Source organism: Gopherus evgoodei, chromosome 7 (genome assembly GCF_007399415.2).
Source record: "Gopherus evgoodei ecotype Sinaloan lineage chromosome 7, rGopEvg1_v1.p, whole genome shotgun sequence".
Classification (NCBI taxonomy): Eukaryota; Metazoa; Chordata; order Testudines; family Testudinidae; genus Gopherus; species Gopherus evgoodei.
In genome coordinates, this window is record NC_044328.1 from 86,929,858 (window position 1) to 86,957,412 (window position 27,555).

General features: G+C 37.4%; 1 protein-coding gene across 15 annotated transcripts in view; it reads right to left on the reverse strand.

Moving 5' to 3' along the window:
• Positions 1-27,555, reverse strand: part of PBRM1 (polybromo 1) — an 84,620-nt gene that overhangs the window by 41,869 nt on the left and 15,196 nt on the right. For 13 of the 15 annotated variants that reach the window (XM_030569334.1, XM_030569335.1, XM_030569330.1 and 10 more), the window contains 5 exons: positions 25,162-25,260; positions 24,089-24,180; positions 14,661-14,877; positions 1,013-1,154; positions 214-311 (listed from right to left, as the gene is read on the reverse strand). In XM_030569334.1, coding sequence (XP_030425194.1) covers positions 214-311; positions 1,013-1,154; positions 14,661-14,877; positions 24,089-24,180; positions 25,162-25,260 — 648 coding nt within the window. The remainder of the gene's footprint in view (positions 1-213; positions 312-1,012; positions 1,155-14,660; positions 14,878-24,088; positions 24,181-25,161; positions 25,261-27,555) is intronic. The other 2 variants (XM_030569344.1, XM_030569341.1) reach the window with 1 other exon arrangement.

Sequence of the window (27,555 nt, forward strand, 5' to 3'; positions counted from 1 at the left end):
TATAAACATTCTTGTCAGCTATATATTTACATATTAGTGAGAAAATATCAGTATAGAAAAATAAAACAATTAATTATAACTGATAAATGAGATACGTTTCATGGTTTTAGAATTCATATATGAAGTCTGAACCACAGATGTTTTAATGTTCTTCTATATGACAAATGAAAGTAGCAACAAAAAGATGTCTGTAGGAAAAACAAAAATACATACCTTTTCCTTTTTGAACTTCCAGTATCAGATGTGGCAGAAGAGATCATACTGTCTCCGTCCTCAATGTCGTCTCTCCTAGCTAGCTCTTTCTTCTTTGCCTGAAAAAGAGCAAATCCCTAGTGTTAGACTTGTTACTGAATGTTCCCAGAATAAATGAATATTAAACAGCTGCACAGATCAGATTCACTGAGAAAGACACAACTACAGCTGTAGGATGCACAAATATTAAAGCACCATTTAAAGATTTCCAATGACTGTAATTCAATGAAAGATGTCCGCACAAAAGAAAATTGTATTAAAAACTGACATGAAAATATTCTGAAGAATCAATTCAAGCCAATGCTACTTCAGACTAGCAGCTATTTGAACTGCTCTGTTAAATGTTCTAATTCATGATACACAAAGTGTGTTAGCATCCTTTAAAGTCATTTTAGCTTTATTGTATTTGTCAATTTTAAAGATTCTTGTACTTACATTCACAGCTTGATTCTAACCTACTTGCAAACAAAGTCATTTAGAGAAATAACTAAGAAGATCCACTCCCCATTCAGCACATTATTTTTACAGATTTATTTCCTGACAAAGACAGATGACCCAGTATAGGATGCATTGAGAACTTCTGAACATTAAAATATGTTCAGGATACTTAACCAGGAAAACTGCATTGCTGAACATTCAGAACCACTAATAAACTATCAAATATGCTACTGCACATTTAAAAGCTCCAAGAACTACCACCTAAAGAAAATGAATTCATACATATAGTTATCATCTTGACTGTTTACTCTTCTCTTTATACCTGCATAACTTGCTGCATTTTCAGTACTCTCTTATAGATGGCAGAATTAGGAACATTGTAGCGTTTGGCATTTTCAAACATTAAGTTCAGATCACACTCCAAGTGGTCTAGAGTTTCATATTCATGATTCTTCAATTTGGTTCTGTGGAAAAGACAGACACAACTTATGTTGTTTCACAATAGTTCATCACTGTAAAGTAATTATTTCAAATGCTTTTTTTTCAAGCAAGTCAATAACAGAAGAACTCTGACGTGGAGGAATGTGTTCTGATGGTGCCTTGATACCTCAGCACTGCAACTGCATATGCCAAATAAAGGGTTTGGGTTTTGTTTTTGTTTATTAAAGTTAATTTAGCATTAGGAAAGGTGCCTTACTGACCGTTCTGAAGACTCTAGCCCTCTTTTTGTACATAGAATAAATATAGCATGTGAGGCAGAAGTACAAGTTTCCCCTATAACTGCTCCAACATGCCTGGAAGGACCACCTGCAGTATAAAAAGATAATTCAATCCCCATTTTCATTGTGAGCATGGTCCTACAAAGCAGTCAGCGCCACATGAAAAATGCTAAGTGCCAGTGGCTCCAATTACCAGGAACTGGTGGTGCTCCGCACCTCCTTGGATCAGGCTGTCAATTTTTGGCCTTTGCTAAAACTGCCAGCAAGAAGCGTGTAGATTATTGCTAACTGCAGTAAAGTTTGTTATGAAATTATTATTAAGAACTGGTCTGAGACCATCAAGTCATTTCATGTCTGGAAACAAATTGCAATCAGATTGCACTGACTTGCAAGCACCTTTTGCTTTCTCCTGTTTCCCCTTATGTGTTGGAAAAACTGCCAGCCAAAAACTTCATTTTCCATCACATCCCCCATCAAAACTCACCTGAACTAAAGTGCATACAGAAAACCAGTATCCACAAAACAGCACACAATACCTGCAAACTGCTAGGCAGATATGCGAAACTCGTGGAAAAAATGTAAAAATTGGGCTTATTTTTGGCTTAATTGGCTTTTGAGTTGTTTACTGGCTAATTTTTGGCTTCCTGCTTTTGGCTTGGTGTAGCTTATTGCTTACGCATGAAAGTTGGCAACTGTGCTAGGCAAGCAGGCAAGTTGTGAGTATTGTTAATGATTGGCTAAAAATTGATCATATCCTATTACTTTTGTTATCCCACCTCCCTCACACCTCATTCCGAGCCTGCTTGTTTGTCACATCCATCTGATGTGATGTCTTTTAATCTGTAAATAGAGAGTATCATTTATGTTTGTACAGAGTTTACACAACTGGCCCCATAGCTGGTGGAGGCCTTTCAGTGCTACCAGAATATATTTCTTGGGGAAAAATAAACGCCTGAACCAAGATCCTGAACATTAAAAGGAACAGGAACTGAATTTCTAACATTTTGCTTTAAATCAACACATTCTATTAACACTTTAGGATATTGAATAGCTTGTTAATTTCTTTTAAATCTTTTTAGCTCAATTTTAATACTTATGAATAAGCAGCAGACTGACTTTTTTTTTTCCTTTTTTTTTTTTTTGGCAACCCTGCCCTCAATGTATACTGCAAGGGTATCACTCTTTTCCATTATAGATTATCAAAATCCACTACTAAGGGGTTTTGGTACAAATTAAATTATGAGCCAAATTCAGTCTTGAGTTGCGGTGTTGTGCAGTTGCATTAACATCAACTATTTGCCTGGGTGTAAAAAGGGTAGAATTTGGCACGATGCATTCTGTACATGTTACTTAGAGATTTTTTGTTTTAAAAACAACAGATACTAAGAGTACAGGATGTTTTTTCAAGTTCTCTTCTATGTGATGCACTTGGTGATTTCATATTCCATATTCATGAAAATATAAGTTTTGTGCCTCTTCCATTTGTCTAGTATCCAACACTATAGGATCCTTTTACTAAAACTAATTAGAAAATTGATGAAGATAGTATGCATGTTTGGTTTTTTTAAGATAGATCTTGTATAATAAAATATATTAAATTCTTCAAGTCTAACAAAGTTATTGACAAGTATGTGATGTGTGCATGCATGTACATACATACACCCTTGTTGAACACTTAAATATAACAAGGACAATACCCCATTAGACATATACAAGGCAACACAGGGTAGAAAGTGTCACGGGAAACTGCAAAAGAATGGATGTTTTTAAAAAGAAGGATGTTTTAATATTCTTATTTCCCAATTTACATAAAATAATCCAATCTGAAAATGACACTTGTTTGCTTACTGCTTGACTGATGGGATTTACATGTGGTAAATCAGATTTGCATTGTCAAGGGAGAAAATGTAAGCATGCGATTTACACTTTTGCATCCAACAAAGTGGGTATTCACCCAAGAAAGCTCATGCTCCAATATGTCTGTTATTCTATAAGGTGCCACAGGACTCTTTGCTGCTTTTACAGATCCAGACTAACACGGCTACCGCTCTGATAAAATTACACTTTAAAAGTGTCAAGTATTATGTTCTTTGACATCTTTTCCCATAAACTAAATGAGAATCAATTAAGCTAATTGTCTGTCTTCTAAAATTACTAGTTAGAATTGAACCTATACATGAAAGAATCATCAAAACACTAACTCCAAGTGTTCATAGAGGAGTGCAATGGGAGAGATGTTCCCACAAATAAGCATCCTGCTTCTCTCTCAAGGAATGTGATGGCATCCGACCAAAATTTTTTGTTAATATTTCTTTGTTCAGAGGACTGTGACAACTGACGTAGAGTAGTGGTATGCAAGCTTTTCCAGCTGTGCCCTACCTTATCATTCATGGAACTTCTCGGACACCCCCTCCATTACTTGTAATCTGAAACTGGGTTTTTTGCATTACTTGTAATGTGAAATTAGGTTTTCACATTGGAAGGTGCAGTGGAAATGTAGAGGTGAGATTATTCATTCATTCGATTAAGTATTAGAGTGTCTGACTCATTCTATGGATCCCAGGCTCTCAACTATTATTATATATGTTGTCAGTTTATGTCTTTTAATAATCAATTATTAATCATAAAATGAGTTTTAAAATTAATAAGTATCTAAATTAATGTTAAGGGCATAGCAGACCTGCTGTCATTATAAAACTTACTAAATCACTGAAAATAAGACAAGCTGTGCTTTTATTTGTATGTTTGTTGTTTAAAAGGGTGAAAGGCTGAAGTTTCTTTGTGCCTCCCCCACTTACCAAATTTGCATACCACAGACAGATAGTATGGCAGAATTAGTCTCAGTCAGAGATGGACTAATGGGACTATGATTATGAAGCTCATGACAGTCAGGAATAGTAAACACTTTTTCAAGTACAACTTTCCAAATATTTGCAAGAGTACCCTCCATCTGCTGTGGGAGGAGAAGGAAAAAAGCTACCCCTGCTCTATTCTAAAGTATTTGCTATAGAGGTAATCATTAGGGCTGGGATAAAGAATGCATATATGCTAAAGTTCATCACCTAGAAAGCACATAAGGTATGTAGATGCAATACTCATGCTTCTCAATTGTTTGCTGAGTCAACTAACTGACGTTTGTTTTAATTCTAGCAGTGTATACCTTGTGAATGTTCTTGTGCAACACTGATGTATTTGTCTTCTTGTAGAAAGAGAGAAATTTTAAGATATTGGAAGATAAAAATATGAAAATACACACCTTAAAAATTCTAGACTTCTAATTGACTTCCTAGAAAGTACAGTTTGGGAGTTACAGTTAATGTATTTTGATTGCTGTGTTGTAGAAAGGTTTTGCTCAGCTTTCTGAAGACTCCTGATGGATTCCATCTACATACACACCACAAATACTGCATTTCTTTATTCAATGCAATCTTCTCTCCATTACCTTTGTGCTATTCTCCCCTTTATGCTATTCCTCTTTATTAAGGGGTGGTCTAAACACAGTTTCTGTACCTATTTAACTATATCAATGTAAATCCAATTTCAATAAATTTATATTGGTATAACTATAGCAATATTAGGGTGTGGCAGGTTATGCACTGACGTAACCATATCTGTTTCTAAACTGATTTAGTTGAAAATGGTACAAGAACTGTGTATAGATAAGCCTTTAGAGACCCTCTAAAGAGCTCAGAAAATCTTATTTATTTAGATTTTAAATACACATCATACACAAGTTCTAGGGCCCTTAACAATGCATTGTAAGTTTAAATACACTTAGGAACACCAACCCACCAGCATGATACAATAAATTAGCTCACTAGCCAACAACATACCCGCATCCCTCTTCACCCACCCCCCAAACCATAATCCATCTCAAAGCCTTTATCGAATAGATAAGCTTTGCACTGTGCTCTGACGTTCAACAAATATAAGCTAAACTTCAGAGGCAAAGAGCTTTCACAGAGAATAGGGCCAAAAGAAATCTGATGGGGGCAAGGGTTCCAAAGAATATGAAGCTCGGCTGTTCTCAGTGGTGGCAGATGACAGAACAAGGAGCAATGGTCTCAAGTTGCAGTAGGGGAGGTCTAGATTGAATATTACGAAACACTATTTCACTAGGAGAGTGGTGAAGCACTGGAATGGGTTACCTAGGGAGGTGGTGGAATATCCATCCTCAGAGGTTTTTAAGGCCTGGCTTGATAAAGCCCTGGCTGGGATGATTTAGTTAGTGTTGGTCCTGCTTTGAGCATGGAGTTGGACTAGATGACCTCCTGAGGTCTCTTCCAACCCTAATCTTCTATGAGTCTATGAATATTCTGCCTTCTATAATGAGGGGATCCTAGTTGGACTATCTATGGTAACCACAGTTTAACTGTTTGGTACATGGAGAGAAGTAATCTTTCAAGTCAGCAGGTCCAAAACCATTTAGTGCTTTATAGGTTAAAACACCTTAAACTTCACCAGGAAGCCAACAGGGAGCCAGTGCAGACCCCAGATCACTGGCATCATGTGCCTCCTGGAGAGATATGCCTGTTAGCACATGGGCCTCTACATTCTGCACAAAAACTTTGTTTTCTGAATAGATTTTAGATGCATGACCATGTAGAGTGCACAGCAGTAGTCCAATCTTGAAGTGACAACAGCAGGGATAAGACTATTAAGAAAATGTAACTCTCAGAAAAATGTCTGAAATTCTAAACCTGCCCCCTCTCTCATACAGAGGTTCTGTGCAAATATCTCTACCTGACAAGTCAGAGTACCATAAGGCTGGTTTATGGGTGAAGAAGAAACTGATCAGACATATCTTGTGTGATCTACATGTGAGGTAAAACTGAGACCTCGCTCTACAAAGCGGGGTGGGAAGGAGAAGAGAATACGAGGAGGGATCCTCCATCTTTTAAACAAAGGATGGGGGGGAGGGGTTTCCCTCAATTATTTTACAAGTGAGGTTTGTATCTGTTGGCATTTCTATTCTTTCCAAGGCACTGCAAAATGAAGGATTTCTGATTTTCATGAAATATGGTTGAAGATTCAAAACTACATTTGCATAAAATCTTAAGGCATGAGTAAATTACTGATTAGCACATCCACATGGATTGGATAGCTAGGTGTCAATTGGCCATGTGGGCATTCATGTGTAGCACTGGCATGCCGTAGGGCACATAAGCAGCGCTCTTAAAAATCAGGTGCTTGTTGCCTGCCTATAAATGGGTGATAAAGGAGGTTATTCACCTAAGTCAGGGGTGGGCAAACTTTTTGACCTGAGGGCCACATCAGGGAATAGAAATTGTATGGCAGGCCGTGAATGCCCACAAAATTGGGGTTGGGGTGAGGGAGGAGGTGAGGGCTCTGGTTAGGAGTGTGGGCTCTGGGGTGGGGCTGGGGATGAGAGTTTTGGGGTGCAGGAGGGTACTCCATGCTGGGATCGAGGGGTTTGGAGACTGGGAGGGGATCAGAGCTGAGGCAGGGGGTTAGAGAGAGGCTCAGATGTGCAGGCTCTGAGCAGCACTTACCTCAAGCGGCTCTCGGAAGCAGTGGCATGTCCCTTCTCCGGCTCCTATCCGGAGGCACAGCCGAGCAGCTCTGCATGCTGTCCCATCAGCAGGCACTGCTCCTGAAGCTCCCATTGGAGTGCTTAGGAGCCAGAGCAGAGCCATGCTGCAGCTTCCAGGAGCCGTGTGGAGCAGGCTCCAGTTGGAGTGCTGGGGCAGGGCCGAGCCACGTGGTGCAGGCCCCAACCCAGTGGTCCAGCAGGTGCGGCCCCCGACCCAGCACCCCAGCTGGAGCACCGGAGCAGGGCTGAGATACGTGGTGCAGCCCCCAACTCACTGCTCCAGTTGGAACGCCAGAACGGCCCCCGATCCAGCGCCCTGGCTAGAGCATTAGAGTGAGGCAAGCCCCAGATCCCGCTCCCCAGTTGGAGCTTGCAGGCTGGCCATAGTTTGCCTACCCCTGACCTAAATACTTTTAACAAATCTAATTCTATTCAAAGTTAATAAAACTTAAGTATCATGACTTTTCCAGCTCTACAGAATGAGATATGCCTTCAGCAGAAAATTAAATACCCCAACTATGCTACTCTGCATGGTAACAATCTTTTCATTTGCTTATTTTGTACAGTGAGGCTTAAATAATCAAAATCATAGCCCTATTCAGCAATGCACCATTGTAACTCAGTAAACCCTATGTATGCTAACCTTTATATAAAGAAAACCCAAGAAAAATCTGAAGTACATGGTTGATGGTACTGGTATGGAAAGATTTCAAAGAATGAGCTCAAGAAAAAGTTCAGTCTCTTCTGATCCAACCTCAAAAGATCTCAAGGGTATACTGGAAACATGTACTGCATTTGAAAAGCCTTCCCTCTTAAATAAAATGAGAAAGATTAGTTTGCTGCTGAAATCTGGGAACAGCTTTGAAGTCTAATGAGCCCAAATTAACCTTCACATGACATCTTCTTTCTTTTGGACCTCTTTATAATTAGAATGTGAAAGGAGCTGAATCAGCATTCAATCCAACACAAGTTCTTCCAGTAGCTGATCACTCTTTCATTTGTGAAATTTAAGGACAAAACGATACCTGTTTCACAGTCAAACAATCTGGCTAGGTATGTCCTGGAAACAGCGTTCTAATGAACAAACTGCACATTACCTATTTTTCCTTATTCTGAAGACATACCATGTGAAGAATCTTTGGAAAATGCAAAAACTAATAAACGATTAAACGTCAAAATCTGTTCAATAAAACATACATTTAGAACCATGCGTGTCTGACCTCCGCCTCTGAATGAAAGAATTCAAGGAAGAAGAATGCTGTCTCTTTTTCTTGGAGAAGATTGACAACACTAGGGAAACACACATGACCAAGGAAGTAAAAGAATAGAACAAACTATTCTAAGTGGTTTTTGAAATGCCAAACTCTTTTTATATACCACATTAAAGATCACACACACACACACACATGCACGCACGGAAACATTTGCTAACATATTAAAAATAAGTTATACAACTTTTATTCAATAGCCTGTTACAAGAAATATGTGTAACATTCTGCAAAGCTTTGCTAGTAATCTGACTAAAAGGAAATGAAACTTTATAAAGCTCAAATATTCACAGCTTTTTACAAATCATTTTAACCAAGCAAGACTAATTACTGTGATTTCTCTTTCAGAGTATTCATGAATATTCAAGGTAGGTGTATTTTTCCACTTTCTGCATTTCTAAAACAAATGAATAGTAACACACACAGAAGTGCATTATTTTTCAGCATGAACAAACGAATGTAACAGCTAGAAGGTCTGACTTCTAAATACACTGAACTAAAAAAGGGATGTCAGTCTTATTCACATTGTAAGATGATTCTAACTTACAAAGCAAATTATCATTTAGTTTAAACATAACAGACTCAGAAATTTAAACACCAAGCAACTTCTTTCTGTAATTTTATAATCTAATCTGCAGAACAGTGACGTGCTCTATATACACCTCTTAGACTTTAAGGTCAGAAGGGACCATCACGATCATCTAATCATACATTCATTCCTTTATTCAAACATCAGTTTCCATTAAATGCCACCTTTTCTTCATCATTCAAGTGAACTGTCACATTTTATTCCTCTATCTGCTGTAACTACTTCACTTTTAAATTACAGATCAAAATGTGTTTGAACAGATGGTAATATTTACTATACCATTATATACAAACAGTCCTGTGTTAATGTAAATCTGAAGGATGAGACTAATCACACAAAAATTGAATTAATAGCTTCCAAGGCCTGGTCTACACTACGCGTTTAAACCGATTTTAGCAGCATTAAACCGATTTAACGCTGTACCCGTCCACACTACGAGGCCCTTTATATCGATATAAAGGGCTCTTTAAATCGGTTTCTGTACTCCTACCCAACGAGAGGAGTAGCGCTAAAATCGGTATTACCATATCGGATTAGGGTTAGTGTGGCCGCACATCGATGGTATTGGCCTCCGGGCGGTATCCCACAGTGCACCACTGTGACCGCTCTGGACAGCAATCTCAGCTCAGATGCAATGGCCAGGTAAACAGGAAAAGCCCCGCGAAATTTTGATTTTCATTTCCTGTTTGCCCAGCGTGGAGCTCTGATCAGCACGGGTGGCAATGCAGTCCAAAATCCAAACACAGCTCCAGCATGGACCATACGAGAGATACTGAATCTGATTGCTGTGTGGGGAGACAAATCTGTTCTATCAAAGCTCCGTTACAGAAGACAAAATGCCAAAGAGTTTGAAAAAAATATCTACAGACTACACAGTGCTGCGTGACAAGCGTAACGGGAAGCCAGAGACTCAAATGGACGCTCATGGAGGGAGGGAGGGGGTACTGAGGACTCCAGCTATCCCACAGTCCCCAGCAGTCTCCGAAAAGTATTTGCATTCTTGGCTGAGCTCCCAATGCCTGTAGGTTCAAACACATTGTCCGGCGTGGTTCAGGGAATAGCTCGTCAATTTACTCCCCCTCCACATGAAAGAAAAGGGAAAGAAATCATTTCTTGACTTCTTTCAATGTCACCCTATGTCTACTGAATGCTGCTGGTAGACGTGATGCTGCAGCAGTGAAAAGAAGTATCCACGCCTCTCCCCTCCCTGGTGGCAGACGGTGCAGTAGGACTGGTAACCGTCCTTCTTATCAACCCGTGAGTGCTCCTGGCTGGCTTTAGGTGAGGCTGGCCGGGGGAGCCTGGGTGAAAATAGGAAAGACTCCCGGTCATTCCCAATAGATGGTACAGAACGGTTGGTAACCGTCTTCATCATAGCAACTAGGGGCTGAGATTCAATCAGCCCCCTCCCTTTCATGTGAAAAGAAAAGATTCTGTACTGCCTGGACTATCATAGCAGTGGGATGCTGGGCTCCTCTCCCCCACACCGCTTAATGTCCTACCTGGACTATCATAGCACCGGGAGGCTGCCTCCCCCTCATTTTATGTCACTAAAAACTCAGTGTTTCTTATTCCTGCATTCTTTATTACTTCATGACACAAATGTGGGGGACACTGCCACAGTAGCCCAGGAAGGTTGGGGGAGGAGGGAAGCAACGGGTGGGGTTGTTGCAGGGGCACCCCCCGTGAATGGCATGTAGCTCATCATTTCTGCAGGATCTGACACAGAGCAGCTGTACTCTCTGATACACTGCTTCTCTAGTCCATTTGCCTCATATTCTAGGCAGGACTGACTATTTTTAGAAACCATAAAGGAGGGATTGACTCGGAGTCATTCCCAGTTTTGCTTTTGCGCCCCCGGCCGACCTCAGCAAGGGGCACCCATGATAGCAGCAGACAACACAGAAGGACAGATAACCGTCATCTCATTGCCAAATTACACTGGCAGCAGACGGTACAGAATGACTGGTAACCATCTCTGCTATCATGCAAAAGCAAATGAATGCTGCTGTGTAGCGCTGGAGTATCGCCTCTGTCCGCAGCATCCAGTACACATACGGCGACTGTAAAAAAAAAAAAAAAAAAGCTTAACGGGCTCCATGGTTGCCGTGCTATGGCGTCTGCCAGGGCAATCCAGGGGAAAAGGGCCCGAAATGATTGTCTGCCGTTGCTTTCCCGGAGGAAGGAATGACTGACAACATTTACCCAGAACCATCCGTGACAATGATTTTTGCCCCATCAACCACTGGGCTCTCAACCCAGAATTCTAAGGGGCAGGGGAGACTGCGGGAACTATGGGATAGCTATGGAATAACTACCCACAGTGCAACGCTCCGGAAATCGATGCTAGCCTCGGACCATGGACGTACACCCCCGAATTAATGTGCTTAGTGTGGCCGCGTGCACTCGACTTTATACAATCTGTTTTATAAAACCGGTTTATGTAAAATCGGAATAATCCCGTAGTGTAGACGTACCCCAAGAAAACCTTAACACTCTCCCTGTACGTATGCATTGCAATAGAATGTTTGGATGTTATCCATTCACACAAAAATATGAATTGGGATATCTGCTTATCAGGGTGGTGGTGCTAGGGTTTTGTTGATTAGTTTATTTTTTAAGTATTCTTAATTTAGGAACATGATACAACTTGGCCGTAACATTTTGTGGTAGACAGACAGATTTTTCAACTTAATTGCCTCCTGTCCACAATTTATCACAACCCTGCACCGGATTTGCTTTATGATTTTTGGGGGGCGGGGGAAAGGGAGGAGGCAGCATTATTATTTTTAGGGCATGTGCAACTCCCTCTCCCCCCATCTCCCAATTTAATACATTAAAAAGTGGTAGTGGCTAGAAGATTCTCACAAACTTTCAGCTTTTTAGTGTAGAAAACGAACTCATCTGCTTCTCTTTGGTTTCATAGTTGCCAGCATTTTAAAATTTTATTCAAAGGACAATTATTTAAAGTAAACTGAAGTTCTAGTATGCCCCATTTCCCAGGTGACTGTGTTCAGATTATGGTGAATTTTAAACTGTTTCCTGTCTGTTCCTCCAATTATTTGACTACAGAATCCAGAGTAGCCAGCAATATTAACTTAAATTCTCGGAATAATTACCCCATCCATCGGCCTTTACCAAAAACTCACAGAAACCAATGTCTGCCAGGTATATTCAATAAAAATGAGTATGAGTTAGCTATTTTATCACAGCAAATGTAATTTGTGTTTTTTCTGATTCCCTTTCCTCTAGCCCCTATTTATCCCCTCTCTTTCCTTCTATGCCTAATGCAATCAATCTCCATACTATCTACTGTTTCTTTCTTTTGTACTCTCTCAGATAAGATGCATCCCCTTACACTTATTCTTTCATGCTCGCTTTATTCTATTAGTCATACTTGCTCTCTTCCAAACTACACTCTCTTCTACTCCTCTCATACTTCTTCTGTTCTGTTTGCTTTGCTCCCACCTTTCTTTCTGTCTCCTTCTCTGCTCAGTCTATCCTCAAGTCCACCAGACAATACCATCTCTCTCAATATACTGTGCCAGGACTCTTCTTCCAGATGCTACAACAGCTCAACAGAAGAGAGTCAGTTCTGTTGCCAGCAGCTAGCTGGGAGGGAACTTGCTGTCAGAGGACTAATGCCATCAGCAGCACCACAAGTAACACTATTTCCCACATCCAGACATGATCATGAATCCACTCTAAGCTCAAAAGACTGTTTCACAGGCTTATAAGACCATCGTCGGGAGTGACTGGGTTGGGAAAAATGTCAATAACTGTTTCTTTTAAACAGACACTCACTATGATCAATTCTCTCCACTAGCAATCAGCTTTATGCTTTCAAGGCTACAGGTTAGTTTGTTTTTTTCCCATTTCAGAGAGAACTTACTAGCCTTAACATTTATAATGCCCCCCCAAAAAATTTGGGGACCTGAGGATGGAAAAGGGAGAACGCGTGAGGATGGCCACTAGCTTCATGGACCCTCAGGAACCTCTCTGGCAATATGGTACAGCTCAATGCTTCTCAACCAAGGGTACGTGTACCCCTGAGGGTATGTAGAGGTCTTCCACGGGGTACATCACCTTATCTAGACATTTACCTAGCTTTACAACAGGCTATTTAAAAAGCACTAACAAAGTCACTACAAACTAAAATTTCATACAGACAATTACTTGTTTATACTGTTCTATATACTAGACACTGAAACGTAAGTAAAATATTTATATCCCAATTTTTTTAATAATTATATGGTAAAAATGAGAAAGTAAACAATTTTTCAGTAATAATGTGCTGGGACACTTTTGTATTATGATGTTTGATTTTGTAAGTAAATAGTTTTTAAGAGAGATGAAACTTGGTGGTAGGCAACTCTAATCAGACTCCTGAAAGGGGTACAGTAGTCTGAAAAGCTTGAGAGTCACTGGTCTAGCTGACTGAGCTGGGAGCCAGGAGTACCACACTTTGCTGGCCATTGACTTCTATCTTCTGTGGCACTTAACCTTTCCGTTTCCTTTTCCCCTATCTGTGGAATTGAAGAGATACTATTTACATAAGTACCTCACAAAATTAATCACAAATACAGAGAACTTCGAAGATATAAAAAAGTATTGTTAGGACTCAATCTGCTTTATTTTCCCTATAGGATTGTAGGACTGGAAGGGACCTCAAGAGGTCTTCTGGTCCAGTCCTCTGCACTTATGACAGGACTAAATATTACCTAGCCCATCACTGACAGGTGTTTGTCTAATCTGCTCTTAAAAATCTCTAATGACGGAAATTCCACAACCTCCCTAAGCAATTTATTCCAGTGTTTAACTCTGCAAGTCTTTATGTAATTAAACTCATACACATTTAAGAATGCTCATGTGCCTTTGGAAGAATTTTTGTGCATACAAATGTGCAAAGATTACATGGCAATTTAAGTGCTGACTGAATATAATCCAAGATTTAACCAAGGTGCAGCAGCCAGATAAATAAATTTCACCTGTCAGTGAACAAGATAAAGCTAATATGAAAATTCACTTTTGCTATATACAGCATACGTGAATTTCAGGCCCTTCTCTCCAGTTTGAATAAAAAAAATAATTTACACAGCACCAAGGTGCATTAACTACTTCCATAAGCAATGTAATTGCTGCAACAGTATTATGTGTGTTTGTGTATATATATGAATAAAATATGAAAAAATGAAGATATTGTATAGCAAAAAGAACCATGGACCAGATTGAGATCTCAGTTACAATAAATTACAAGCAAAGTAACTAATTGAAGTCATTATGTATTATTATCCCAAAGAATTTAACAATTTACACCTTGGTGGTTGTCTAAGCAGAGGGACAAAGACAGAATGACCAGAGATAAAACCATCTTCTTGCTCCTATACAAGTGTCTCACAAGGTTCAGGACAAACAACAATGTGGGTGTTGTGTGGAAGCTTGTTCTATTACTAGCCGTTCTGCACCTGTTTGGTAAAAAGATCTCTCAACCTTCAGGACTCTGAGTCCTACACCTTAATTTCAGTTAAATAAATGAAAAAATACAAACAGAAGGCATCTACAAAGGAAGGACTGAAGATGGATGTAGATCAGTTTGAAAGGCAAAATACACGGAATTCTTTGAACTACTTAATCTATGACAGCAGTTGCAGAATTAATCCACGTAACACATAGTATCATATAGTAACCGTACGGATCTATATCTATATCATATCATATCTATATTCATCTATATAAATATAAAACAAGAATTAGTTCACGGTATAATATGTCAGAAATGAAAGAAGCTCTTCAATGTGCTCAAACCCAGCAAATATAGTTTATACGCCATATTTTCTTACCTGATTTGCTTCAGTGAAACAGGCATTTTGATTTGCTGATAATAATCTGGATATTTTTTCTTGGAAGGCAAATGAAAAAAGGGTTCTGATATAAGCTGACCCTGGTTATTTCGGCAGTTTCTAACTGTATCATAAAGCTGATAAAGAGGGTTAGAAGTATCCATAAAGGAAGTGATGCTCTCTGCTTCAGACTCTCCTTCTTCATAACGGGCAGCAGCTGTAAAAAAGAAAGAAGGAAGTAGAGAAACCGAACGGCAATCAAATAAAGTGCTGTTGTTTTGACTGTTTGACTTTAAAAATAATAGATGAGGTAATGCCTGACCCACAAGTGAGGGAATTTACCCGCTTTTTAATACTCTGATTTATAACTTTGGGAGAGACATCATATGCTCTCTGCTGCTTCTGGATGACCAGGTAATAAAGTAGCCAAAACGTTTTTTTCCTATGTACATATCTGATCCATTTGGTTAGGACAGTCGAAAGCAGTCAGACGTGATGCTGGCTGCACCACTCCCTTGTGTACTGCTGGCTATGAAACTGATGTCTCTTAATCATGCTAGCCCAAAGAGTCACTGGCTCAGAGGAACTCTGACTTGGCTAGCAGATTATGTGCTTTACCAGATGCAGATCTCATGCCTTTAACACCGTCAGATGGGATTACTATAATGTACTGTACCTGAGAATACAGACTAAGACCACTCAAACACCAGCTGGTGAAGAAAACAGCTGTCTGCTTATTTAATAACCAAACCAACAACATTAAATTACAATTATAGAATTGTATTATTGCCATTATGCTACAGGGTTGCATTCTGTACTTTTCTAAAAGGAAACGACAGCACACGAGTGAAGGAAAGTAAGAACACACACAGGAGTGTTAGAAAATAGCCTGGACAGGAGCAATCCACCGTTGGTGAGGCATAATATCTGTTGCATATAAGAAAGGTGCTGAAGGAATCCTTTAGGGAAAGGAGGAATAATCCTTCAAATAACACAGGAAATATTTGTAAACCCAATTAAAGGCGGTTACAAATCCTTTGTGCTGTAAGCATACGTTAAAATCTTTAGAAATGCTAGAAAGTGAGCTAATTTGCAAAACCTATGATATCTAATAACATGGTGTGGACAACAGGGCACTCCTCTTACACATCTCTGGACATTCATGAGCATAAAGGGACTTGATTACCTGCCTCATGGGAATATATATATTTTTTTAAACTGAGGTGTCCCATTACAAAATACTAATGGACTACAGGAACAATTCTTTGAATTATCCTAAGAATTTAAACATATAATAATCAGTTCCAATAGAGAGTTTTCCACGCGTGAGCCCATAGATATCTTCAACATTTAATGTTAGAGCATTCATGTTTGTGAAATAATCATTCTCTCTCTCTCAAACTCATATACAGCCAAGTAGTTGGTTTTTAAACATGATTACTCAACAAGAGACCAAAAAAAAAGGGGGGGGGTGCACTACTTACTTTTTCAGAAGTCCTGGAACTAATGTAAACAATGATATTTTAGCAAATATAGCTTATACTTGGATTGAACTGATGATTTACATATTAAGATTTAATGTTCACATGAATATGGAAATGTGCATAATGGAGACAGAATGAGAAATCTGTAGTAGTTTTTTATTTTTTGTGTATATAGGTACTCACTTAAACCTTTAATAATAAAGAAATTTGCAAGCCTCAGAATCCTGTGAAGTAGGGGGAAACTGAAGCTCAAAGCTAACAAGCACATTTTCAGAAAATAGTCACTAATTTTAGAGAGATGCTCTAGCTCCACCAGAAATCATGGGCTTGATGTAAGAATCACTTGGTGAAGTTGTGACCTGTGTCATGCAGGAAGTCTGATTAGAAATTATAATGGTGCCTTCTAGCCTTAAAAATGTATGAATCTGTGAACGTTTTGTGCATTGATTTTAGGGCACTCAATGTGAGACAGCTTGTGCCTGATTTCTGATGTGCCAAGGATCTACAACTGAAAGTTTGTTCTAAACGACTTATCTAAGGTTAAACAAACAGTGGTTGGAACAGTTGGGAATGGAATTAGCTACAAGAGTGGAAATTAGTAAACTGAGGCTAAGATTTTCATATGCGCCCAAGGGAGTTAGTTTAAGTGATTAAGTTCAAAATAAATCTATACATTTATGTGTGGAGAAATGTTCTCAGGTTTCTTCTTAAATTATCACATCTGGACTGAAGAGCTTATACTAATAAAGGTATCACAGAGGAAGCAACAAAGACTACATAAAGTCTGAGGGTTGTTCTACTTAGGACTCACTTAGGCCACTTTCCTTTGATTGGTACCTAAACTTATGATCCATATGTTTTATAATAGTGTTTCCCCCCTCTCCCCAAATCTACAAACTTCAGGACTAAGACTCACAAAAGTGATACTAACAAGAAATTAATTTTTATAATTGCTTGACAACCCTAATCACGATTAATCGCACTGTTAAACAATAAAAGAATACCATTTATATATTTTTGATGTTTTCTACATTTTCAAATATATTGATTTAATTTACAACACAGAATACAAAGTGTATAGTGCTCAGTTTATATTTATTTTTCATTACAAATATTTTCACTTAAAACCCCCCCCCAAAAAAGTATTTTTCAATTCACCTAATACAAGTACTATAGTGCAATCTCTTGAACTTACAAACATAGAATTATGTACAAAAAAAGGTCATTCAAAAATACGACTGTGTAAAATTTTAGAGCCTGCAAGTCCATTCAGTCCTCCTTCTTGTTCAGCCAATCGCTCAGACAAACAAGTTTGTTTACATTTGCAGAAGATAATGCTGCCACTTCTTCTTTACAATGTTACCTGAAAGTGAGAACAGGCATTGGCACAGCACTGTTGTAGCCAGTGTCGCAGGATATTTACGTGCCAGATACAATAAAGATTCATATGTCCTTTCATGCTTCAACCACCATTCCAGAGGACATGTGTCCATGCTAATGACAGGCTCTGCTCGATAATAATCCAAAGCAGTGTGGACCGACGCACATTCATTTTCATTATCTGAGTCAGATTCCACCAGCAGAAGGCTGATTTTCTTTTTTGGTGGTTCGGGTTCTGTAGTTTCTGCAGTTTTTGCATTGGAGTGTGGCTCTTTTAAGATTTCTGAAAGCATGCTCTACACTTCGTCCCTTTCAGATTTTGGAAGGCACTTCAGATTCTTAAACCTTGGGTCGAGTGTTGTAGGTATCTTTAGAAATCTCATATTGGTACTTTTTTTCTGTTCTGTGAAATCTGCAGTGAAAGTGTTCTTAAAATGAACAACATGTGCTGGGTCATCATCCAAGACTACTATAACATGAAATATGTGGCAGAATGCGGGTAAAACAGAGCAGTAGACATACAATTCTCTCCCAAAGAGTTCAGTCATAAAATTTAATTTATGCATTTTTTTTTTTTTTTTAACAAGCATCATCAGCATGGAAGCACTTCCTCTGGAATGGTGGCTAAAGCATGAAGGAGAATACAAACGTTTAGCATATCTGGCACATAAATACCTGGTAATGCCAGCTACGAAAGTGCCACGCAAATGCCTGTTCTCACTTTATGGGGACACTGTAAACAAGAAGAGGGCAACATTATCTCCTGTAAATGTAAACAAACTTGTTTGTCTTAGCAATTGGCTGACCAAGAAGTAGGACTGAGTGGACTTGTAGGCTCTGAAGTTTTACACTGTTTTGTTTTTGAGTGCAGTTATACAACAACAACAAAAAAATCTACATTTATAAATTTCACTTTCACGACATTGCACTACAGTACTTGTATGAGGTGAACTGAAAAATACTATTCCTTTTATCATTTTTACAGTATAAATATTTTTAATCAAACATAATATACACTGATTTCGATTATAACACAGAATATAATATATATTATGAAAATGTAGAAAAACATCCAAAATAGTTAATAAATTTCAATTGGTATTCTATTGTTTAACAGTGAGATTAAAACTGCGATTAATCATGATTAATTTTTTTGAGATTATTTTTTTAAGTTAATCGTGTGAGTTAACTGCGATTAATCGAGAGCCCTACAAGAAATATATATTTAGTGCAGGAAACTAGTGAGAGACTCTGTATCATGAACCATAAGGAAAAGATATATGTGCACATGGGTGTATAGAATCACTAAACCTACAAAACATCTAAATAACTGTAATTGAATTATACCAGACAGACAAAACCACTAGATCCTTATATACTTTTGTACAGTTAAAAGTTATCATCATCAAAGCAGTCTCCCTGTTCCCCACACTGTAGTTTGAATGAAAGTTTGGTAGAGGAGTCCCATTGGATCAGTGACACAAAAGACAACCCTCTAATGGTCATACCAAGTTTCCAGCAGACTGTCATTATGGTTCATCATAGCCTGACCATGTTTCAGCTTTCTATCCATTTAAGTAAAGGTATATTAAACAAATGACAAGTCAGTAACCAGCCAGTTCACATGACACACTAGTGTTATCTTTCCTTTCCAGTCTGAAACTGATGGTCTGCAGGAATGTCCAGCTGCATGATGACTCCCAGACTACTCAGACATAAGGGAGTAGGAAGGCACACCTCTGTAGCTATGCTGTGGCTTCAAAGAGATGCTCACTACTAATGTGGAACACACAACTAAAACAGTCTATTCTATCCCACCTTTGGGAAATAATGACAACAGACCTAACAATGAATATGCATGCCACTAACCTGTGCAGCTAAAAGTTTTAAAACTAAAACACTCCACTTCAGTATCCACCCTTTAATAATAGCCAGGGTAATAACTGCAAATAATTCAGAGGACATTGTCAAGTAAAATCAAGTGCACAATTTACTTTTGTAAAATTAATATTTTGTAAAGCCTAAGATGAATAGTAATGTTTCCATTAATTTGTTTATTTTAATTAAAATAAAAACTTTTTTTGGAACAAACAAACAAAAATATTACCCAGCAATGTTTTAAACCCAAGATACTGTCGCATTTTGATGTGCACGAGCACCCATGCATAAAATGAAGAGTGAAACAGGCTGGTTCATTTTTATTCTCCAAGTGGAGATAAAAGCTTAAGTAAACTAATGACATAAATGGTAAAAGTGAATGAAAGAATGAACAATATAAACCCAAAGAATTAAGTCTAATCTGTAGCACAGATTAAAAACAGTTCATTCTGTCAAACTTTTTTTTAAAATGACAGTGGTCCTCTCTCTTTCCCCTTCCCAGTCAGAAAACTAAATAGTTAGCTGGTGAATGCTCAGCGAGAACATTTGGAAGGGAATGGAGAAAGACTGTGTGACAAATTCTCACTAAGCATCTTCTGCAGAGTGTGACAGAAAGAACAGCCCAGTCTCTCCATCTAAAACAACTATAAGCTATGAGTTACTACAGACAGATGATCACCCTTACTGTGTGGGCACAACAATAAAAAAACAAAACAACCCCAAGCACTAATTAGACCTATTTTCCCTTAGCACACTAAAACTACTTATTGGAAGGCTATAAAAAGCCCCTGAGAAAGGCCTGTTTCAGGTTCTTGGCAACATTTTAGAAAATGTTTGTGTTGCAGGGTGGATAAAATTCAGTGAATTTTTAAAAAATTAAAAATTCATTTTTATTTTAAATTAAATACATTTCTCTTTTAAAAATAAACCTACTTAAAATTATGACAACCTATGTTAAGATCTGAGCTTACTGCAATCTATTAAAACTGATTTAAATTATATAAAATAAATTATATTCAAGCAGTACACGTTTGCTGATGAAGTTTTAAAGAAAGTAAAACCAGTAAACCGGTGAAATCACTGGCCTACAACTAATGGTTAAGTGCTAAACAAGCTTTTGACAACAACAGCCTCTTCTGAAAGTACAGAGAATTTTTTTTTTCATTTCAGTTTATTCAGCTAGTTCAGAAGTTCAATGACTAGCTCATTCAAAGTTGAGAAACATAATGGGAGTTAAAGCAGGAAAGCTTGTTTTTCCTCTTCCAGTATACAAATAAAAATTAGGTGTGAGAGAAGATGCAATCTATTAGTTCTAAAATCTTGAAGCACCTGGAGGCCAAAAAACAATCATTTCAATTCACTAACTACAGATGATCCTTTGTTTAATAAATCAGTTAGTTTTAAAGGCAAAACCTGTTTTGATAAGAAAAAAAATTATGCAGCCAGCATATTTAAGGTAGTTTTATTTAACTAATAAAACTCCATTTTAAAATATTTTAATTGAATTTGTAAGGAAATTGGAATTCAGCTGGACACAAATCATAAATGAAAAATTAATCATCAGAAAATAGAGAATGGGTCTTTCACCATGGTCTAATATAAAAAACTGTAAAAAACTTGAGAAGCTGAATATAAAACTGCTTAAAGAAAGATCTATAGTTACAGTGCTAAGTATTGAGAATCAGCTTCTCCAGGAAAATAATTAAAAAGTACAAATGCAAATGAAGAGTAAAATAGATTTATATCAAGGTTCCCTGCTTGCTGATATAAACCACCAATAGAAATCAATCTACCCCACTGTATTATTTCAGAAAAAACAAGCTAATCTGGCATGTCCCAGTTTCATATTATTTTGATATTGACAATCATTTGACCAGATACAAGTCTCTAGACAAGAGAAAGTAAAAAAAAAACCCTTTGATTTCTCAATAAAAGAATAATAATGTATTATATGTAAATATGTACACTGGGTGTTCCATACAACAATGAAATAAGAGGACACCTAAACTAAAACCTAAAGAAAGGAAAAAGAGTAAGCACCATAAAGGACAGATAAAAAAAGAAAAAGGTTTACATAATATCACACAGATATGTGTCACGCTGACACACCTGGCAAAACACAAGACAGGTGTACAAAAGACTAAATCAACAAGTTACATACAATTAAACAGGTTTTTGTTTGCTTGTTTGTTTTTAAATAAGGCACTATCTGTTGTCCATTTCATTCCACAACCACTTCTCCCTATCCTTGACCAATTCAAACTCTTAACATATTGCACTTTATGGCTGAAAACTTAAGTGCCTTTAAAAGTGGTATTGCTGATACAGAGTGACTGCAAATTGATAGAAAAAAGGCAACTGGATCTTTTTACTGGGCTTGAAAAATCCACTCACCCACACTGGGCACAAAGCTTTCCTACCAGAGTGTGTCCAACTTCTGCAGTATCTACATTTTCATTTAAAGAAAAGACTATAGCTACTACAATTGAAAAAAAAAAACAACCTTAAAAATGTGAACCAAATCTAAGCTGATAATGCAGGGCATCTTCCGAAGTCAGAAGACACAGTTCTAGTGACACTGCTGCTGCTCAGACCTTGACTAAGCAGCAGCAAAGAGAGAACAAGCATTTTTGTCAATGTGTGCTGCTTTTCAGAATCTTCTTAGGCAGTAGTGAAACTGACAAAAATTAGCCCAATTTCACTCTATCACTACTGTAACAACTCTGAGCAGCACAAGCAAATAAATGCCATTCACTGGTGAGAGGGGTTAAAAAACAGAAACTGGGAGGAAGGTTCGCTTGGGAGAAGTGAGGAATGACAATAACTCCTTGCAGCAGCCAGAAATCTGAGGGAGAGGTAGAATACAATACCCCTCATCACAGCATGCTGGAGAAGACTGTAGGGTAGCAGAGGCCATTCACTCAACCTTGCAGCAGATAAGAAGTTCTGGGTTGGGAAGAATAAAGAAAGGAAAAAGAACATGTCTCCAATCAGAGTTCAGGGACAGCACCCTGGTAAGAATCACAGCATGTCCCCTTTTCCCAGCAGTTGGGCATAGTTGGTGTCTCATCTAGCCACTGCTTCTTTAGGATGTTTTCTCTATCTTTCACACTGGTATTTGGCTAATAAGTGTCTAGTAAAATATCTTAGCTCTGTGTATGAATAGATGAGGATGAGGGAATGTGTGTGAGGGGACAGGTAGGAGACACTGATTGGACATATTAAAAAAGAAATATTTCACTGAGACAGAGAGAGAGAGAGAGAGAGAGAGAGAGAGAGAGAAGTAAAGAATACAATGGGCAGACAGAAAATGGAAACTGACAATGAAGACACTCTGGAAAATATACATCATCATTTATTCTAAAATAAAGAAAACGAGTAGGAAGTGAAGCCAAGAAAGGAAAGAAATAAAGTACTTATTTCAAAAGTCATATTTTAAAAGTTATTAATGAGATAGTTGATTGATAACATGTTATAACTAGCCACACTACACAACTGTTTTATTCTTGTAAGTTGCAAGGTGAGGGAAAAAAGACATAGGAATTTTCACCCTGATGAGTAAGCTTAATCCTCAGGCTAGTTGAGGCTTGGTAAACTGTCTAAATCCTGTCTTATTTTTATTTAAAAAAATAAAAGACCCCATGTCCAATTTCACAAGAATAGCAAACAAAAACAAAACTCAGATAAAATAAAACTGAGAAAACTGTTTTGGAACAGAGCACTGAGAAGTTAACTAGAAAAATTAGGAAAAAGGGTAATAAAAATAATAAAATAGCCTCCTTTGGTGAGATATATTTTAAAGGTCATGAGCAAAGTACATGGATTTAGTACAACTTTTTTATGCTAACGTTGGGTGCTAAAAAGGCTGATTATGAGAAAAGTAAACCAGGATGACTATATTAAAGACATTTGTTTACATGTCTTATGTTAATATTCACTTATTTGCAAGAGTTTGCAATTGTTTATTATATACTATTAGTAGATTTTTTTTAAAAAGAAGTTTAAAATATGGGCAAGCTGTCATCATATCACTTCAAACACAAAGAGCCCTACTGCTAAAGTTCTAGGTAACTTTAAGAATTCCACCTGGCTATGTTAATATAAGACCTAGTATCTTTTGCTATCCTTTTAAGGAATAGCTGTGATTTCAAGTGTTTAAATTGGTGCCAGAAGTTAGAATATATAGAAGAGGATTGTCTAAGCGTTGTATTTAAGACCAACAGTAAAGCTTAATAAATAAAATAAAATAAAACATTTTACTAAGAATAAAGTTAGCTGACCTATGAACTTGAAAGAATCTATTTTTCTCTATTCAACACTAGAAGAGTATCCAATGTCTTTTCTAATTTAACAAAACGATATATAAAACAAGCAACACTTTCCCCAGTTTATAAAGCTTTGATGGACTGCAATGCAACAAAAATCAAAATCAAAGCAGGTAAGTTATTTTGGCTTTCCTTCACTTGCCAGCTGCACATTTCATCTACACTTCCAGCAACCAGTGACCCGCATTGGGGAAATTGCATGTCATGCTTTGGAAACTATGCAAAATAATCTGGGAACAGCAGTGTCCAGAAAAATAGCAAAGGAAGTATCATACAGACATCTGAATAAGTCAGTATCTCCACAATTGTTCAGTAAATTTTAATAAACTGAAATTGGTACAAGTGAGGTATTAACTCCTACCAGCCAAAGCAGCATCCTCATCACTTTCTGATCCATATTGCAATGCCATGGTTATTGCAGATAAACGATCCCCTTGGACTGATCTTTTGTTACTTTAAAAGTAAAAAGAAAAGCAATGTATATATTAAACTACTGTTTAGTTATGTTCTGTGGACAATTGGTGGAATATGAAGGTCATGTTAGCAGTCCACAGAATCACCACTAGAAGAGCAGACAGGACTAACCCAAGAAAAGACGGAAAGTTAGCAGAGGACAATGGCCCATGCTATCATCTATTTTATAAAATGCTCCACCAAGTCAAAAAGTTGGAGAACTACTGAAATAGGGAAGTTAAAGCTTAGTCTACTCAATGCCCTCTGCACTACTCTTAATATTTACCAGTCATAATGAAAAACAGTTCAAGATGAACAATTAGAAAGTACCCACCAAGGCATGATTTTCTTGTTACTTTGTGGGAGTGACAAGAGGCCACTGATTGTGTTTAATATACTAGGCCACAGAACTCGAGTGATGAACAGGGCAGAATATTCCATGTAATCACGACAACATGAGTCTCCTGGAACAGTATTCCAAATGCATCCCTTTTCCTTTAAGGTTTTTTCCTCCTTTTTGCTTTTCCTTGTTCTTTAGTTTTACATTTTAAAAAATTACTTTGAAATTATTCACAAATATTTTTGAGTTGCAATACATATTTTTGATACTTTTAATGACTAGTTTTGTAATGAAATATAAGATGCTGTTCTTTGGAACATTTCCAAGGAAATAAATGTTAAATCAACTATGATACAAATTTAACAAAATTTAAGTAAAACTCTAAAAATAATAAAGAACTGTTTAGAGTAAATAACCTATTAAACTATGCTATTTGGGAAGAAGGGATTATTAAATCTGATATTTTAATTATTGTGTACCTAGGTCATTAAGTTTGAGAGTTCATTTAAAAAAAAACACACTTCAAATTTCAGAAAAAAAACTTTGACTGTAACATTTCCAAATGACAGCCAGCCAAAATAAATAAATAAATAATCAAACAAATTAGATGGCATCCACACGAAAACAGACAATTTACTTACCGGTAATATTTGTTAGTAGAATTTCTCTCATCACCAACACTGCCTTTACCCTGTGAGGAAGGACCTGTCAGTTTGGAAGCAGCCAAATTTGATGGAGTCCTTTAAGAAGAAGAAACAACCCAGAAAAAGGGAGAAAAAGAGAAACTTGCCTTAGACCCAAGAAGAGATGTAACTAGAATGTAGCTCTTTCACAGAGTAATCTTGAAAAGCACTCAGAGAAGAAACAAAAAATGTTATGTTGCTAAATGTAAAGTGATACACTTAGGTATAAATAATACCCAAGTTAATCATAATGTAAATGATACTGAATTTGTTTATAAAGGTAAAAGAAAAGTTTCTAGCAATATTGATAGAACCATTATTTAAATGCTCAGTCCTGCATACTGCAGCAATAAAGATGGCTAACAGAATATTGCTAAAAATTGAGAGGTTAACAATACAAAGCCAAGCATATTGTGTTATTACTTAATAAAGCATATTAAATGGTGTTGTAGACACCATTGTACATTCTTAAGATAATATTACCAAAGACAGATAAGAGCATGTAAAGGGGCAATTTATGATGATGAATGGAATGAAGGATGTGCATCAGGATAGAGTCACAAAATTGGGATTATTCTTGACATAATGATTAGAGTATTTAAAGTAGCAAAGAGTTATTATAAAGTTAGGCTTTTTAAAATTAAGAGGAAAATAGGCTAGAATAATTTAAGTAGGTATTTTGCTAATAATAGTATATAGGTGAAGGACTCCCAGATGAGGTGGAAGAATTAAGAAGTCATGTATTTATTAAAAAAAAACAAAACACTAGATGATCATCTAGAGTTTAATAAGTTAAAAGGGATCTGAAACAACAGGTCTGTGCTTGCCAGCAGCCAATAGCAGTCTTCATGGCAGCAGGAAGGTTTTGTTTTTTTTTAAATTAAGCTTTTCTAGCCTTCAAATTGACCATGAGGTGTCTGGGGAATTTTATTTTTGTTTAAGAGTGGGGTTTTTTTTGCCTGCTTGAGGCAAAATTTTTTTCAAAAGATATAGAAATCAAGATGAGAGCTGTCAAATTATTCTGGACACAAAGTCAACTTGTGGCCCTACACAACTACATAAAAGTTTCACAGACAAGGCAAAATATTAAAAGAACCTTACAGAATAAGATAACTAAGGGATAGAGAAGGGGTTGGCAGTACAAGAGAGAGGAATTCAACTAACAAATACTAATATAATTATTTGTCAGCCGTCTTTGCACAAAAAGCGTTACTGTTAAGATACGAGCAGTCACAGCCTAAAAATTAAGTACAGTACCCAACCTTGCAAGGTCCTGATTCCCCCTTTTACTCCTAATGAAGTCAGCGAGTCACCATTTAGGCCCTGATCCTGAAAATCCATAAGCAGAGATGTAGACCTACTGACCTCAGTGGAGCTACACACGTGCTAGGTGTTTGCAGTGTCAGGGCCTAAATGAGCATAGTAGACTTTGGAGAGGACACCATCAATTTGTAATCAAGTCCATTTTTAAAAGAAATGTTTAAAAACGTTTCAAGAATTACTCCTGCACATGAACCCCTCTGACAGTGTTTGTGATTTTACATCACATTTTCTTGTTTTGTGAAGTTTCTCCTTCCTGCTGTTGCTATATGAAAGGTTTATGCAAACAGGGTAAACTGACTGATTAAACAGAAGACATAGTAACAACTGACTATACACTCAAAGTACTGTCAAAAGCACCAAGTAAACCATAAAAAGTGTTTAGTTTTCTAATCTCTTTAATTTACACTAATCTTAGGTGTTATCTGTAACAGAAGGCAAAACATTTTAAGACAAATATTTAAGTTAACTGTAATGCTTTGAATGTAAGGATGTTTGTGGAGTTCTCTATCCTATCACAAAAACAGCTTCAGAAGAGGAGAGATTTATTTCTGAAAAGGACACGTACTCCAAGTTGGTCCTTTGCAAAATATCTAAAGAAGTTCCCTATCTACCAAGGAAGTTAACTCTTGTGCTCATTTGGAAGATGTCACTTAGCTTTTCTGATAAAGAATATAATTCACCCTAGCAAGTATTTAATCATAGACTCATAGAATATCAGGGTTGAAAGGGAACTCAGGAGGTCATCTAGGCAAAAAGCAGGCCTAATCCCCAGTCAGATTTTTGCCTAGATCCCTAAATGGCCCCCTCAAGGATTGAACTCACAATCCTGGGTTTAGCAGGCCAATGCTCAAACCACTGAGCTATCTCTCCCCCGCTTCCTAGCTTTGAGAAGTGCCAATGATATCAAGTGAAACTTATGAGAGATCTGGATCTCTCTATAGTCTGGGATATGAAATGTGCATAAAATGTCCACACTGACATTTTGAAGAGTGAGGATTTGCGTGGGAGGAAAAAGCTTTTTCCAATTAA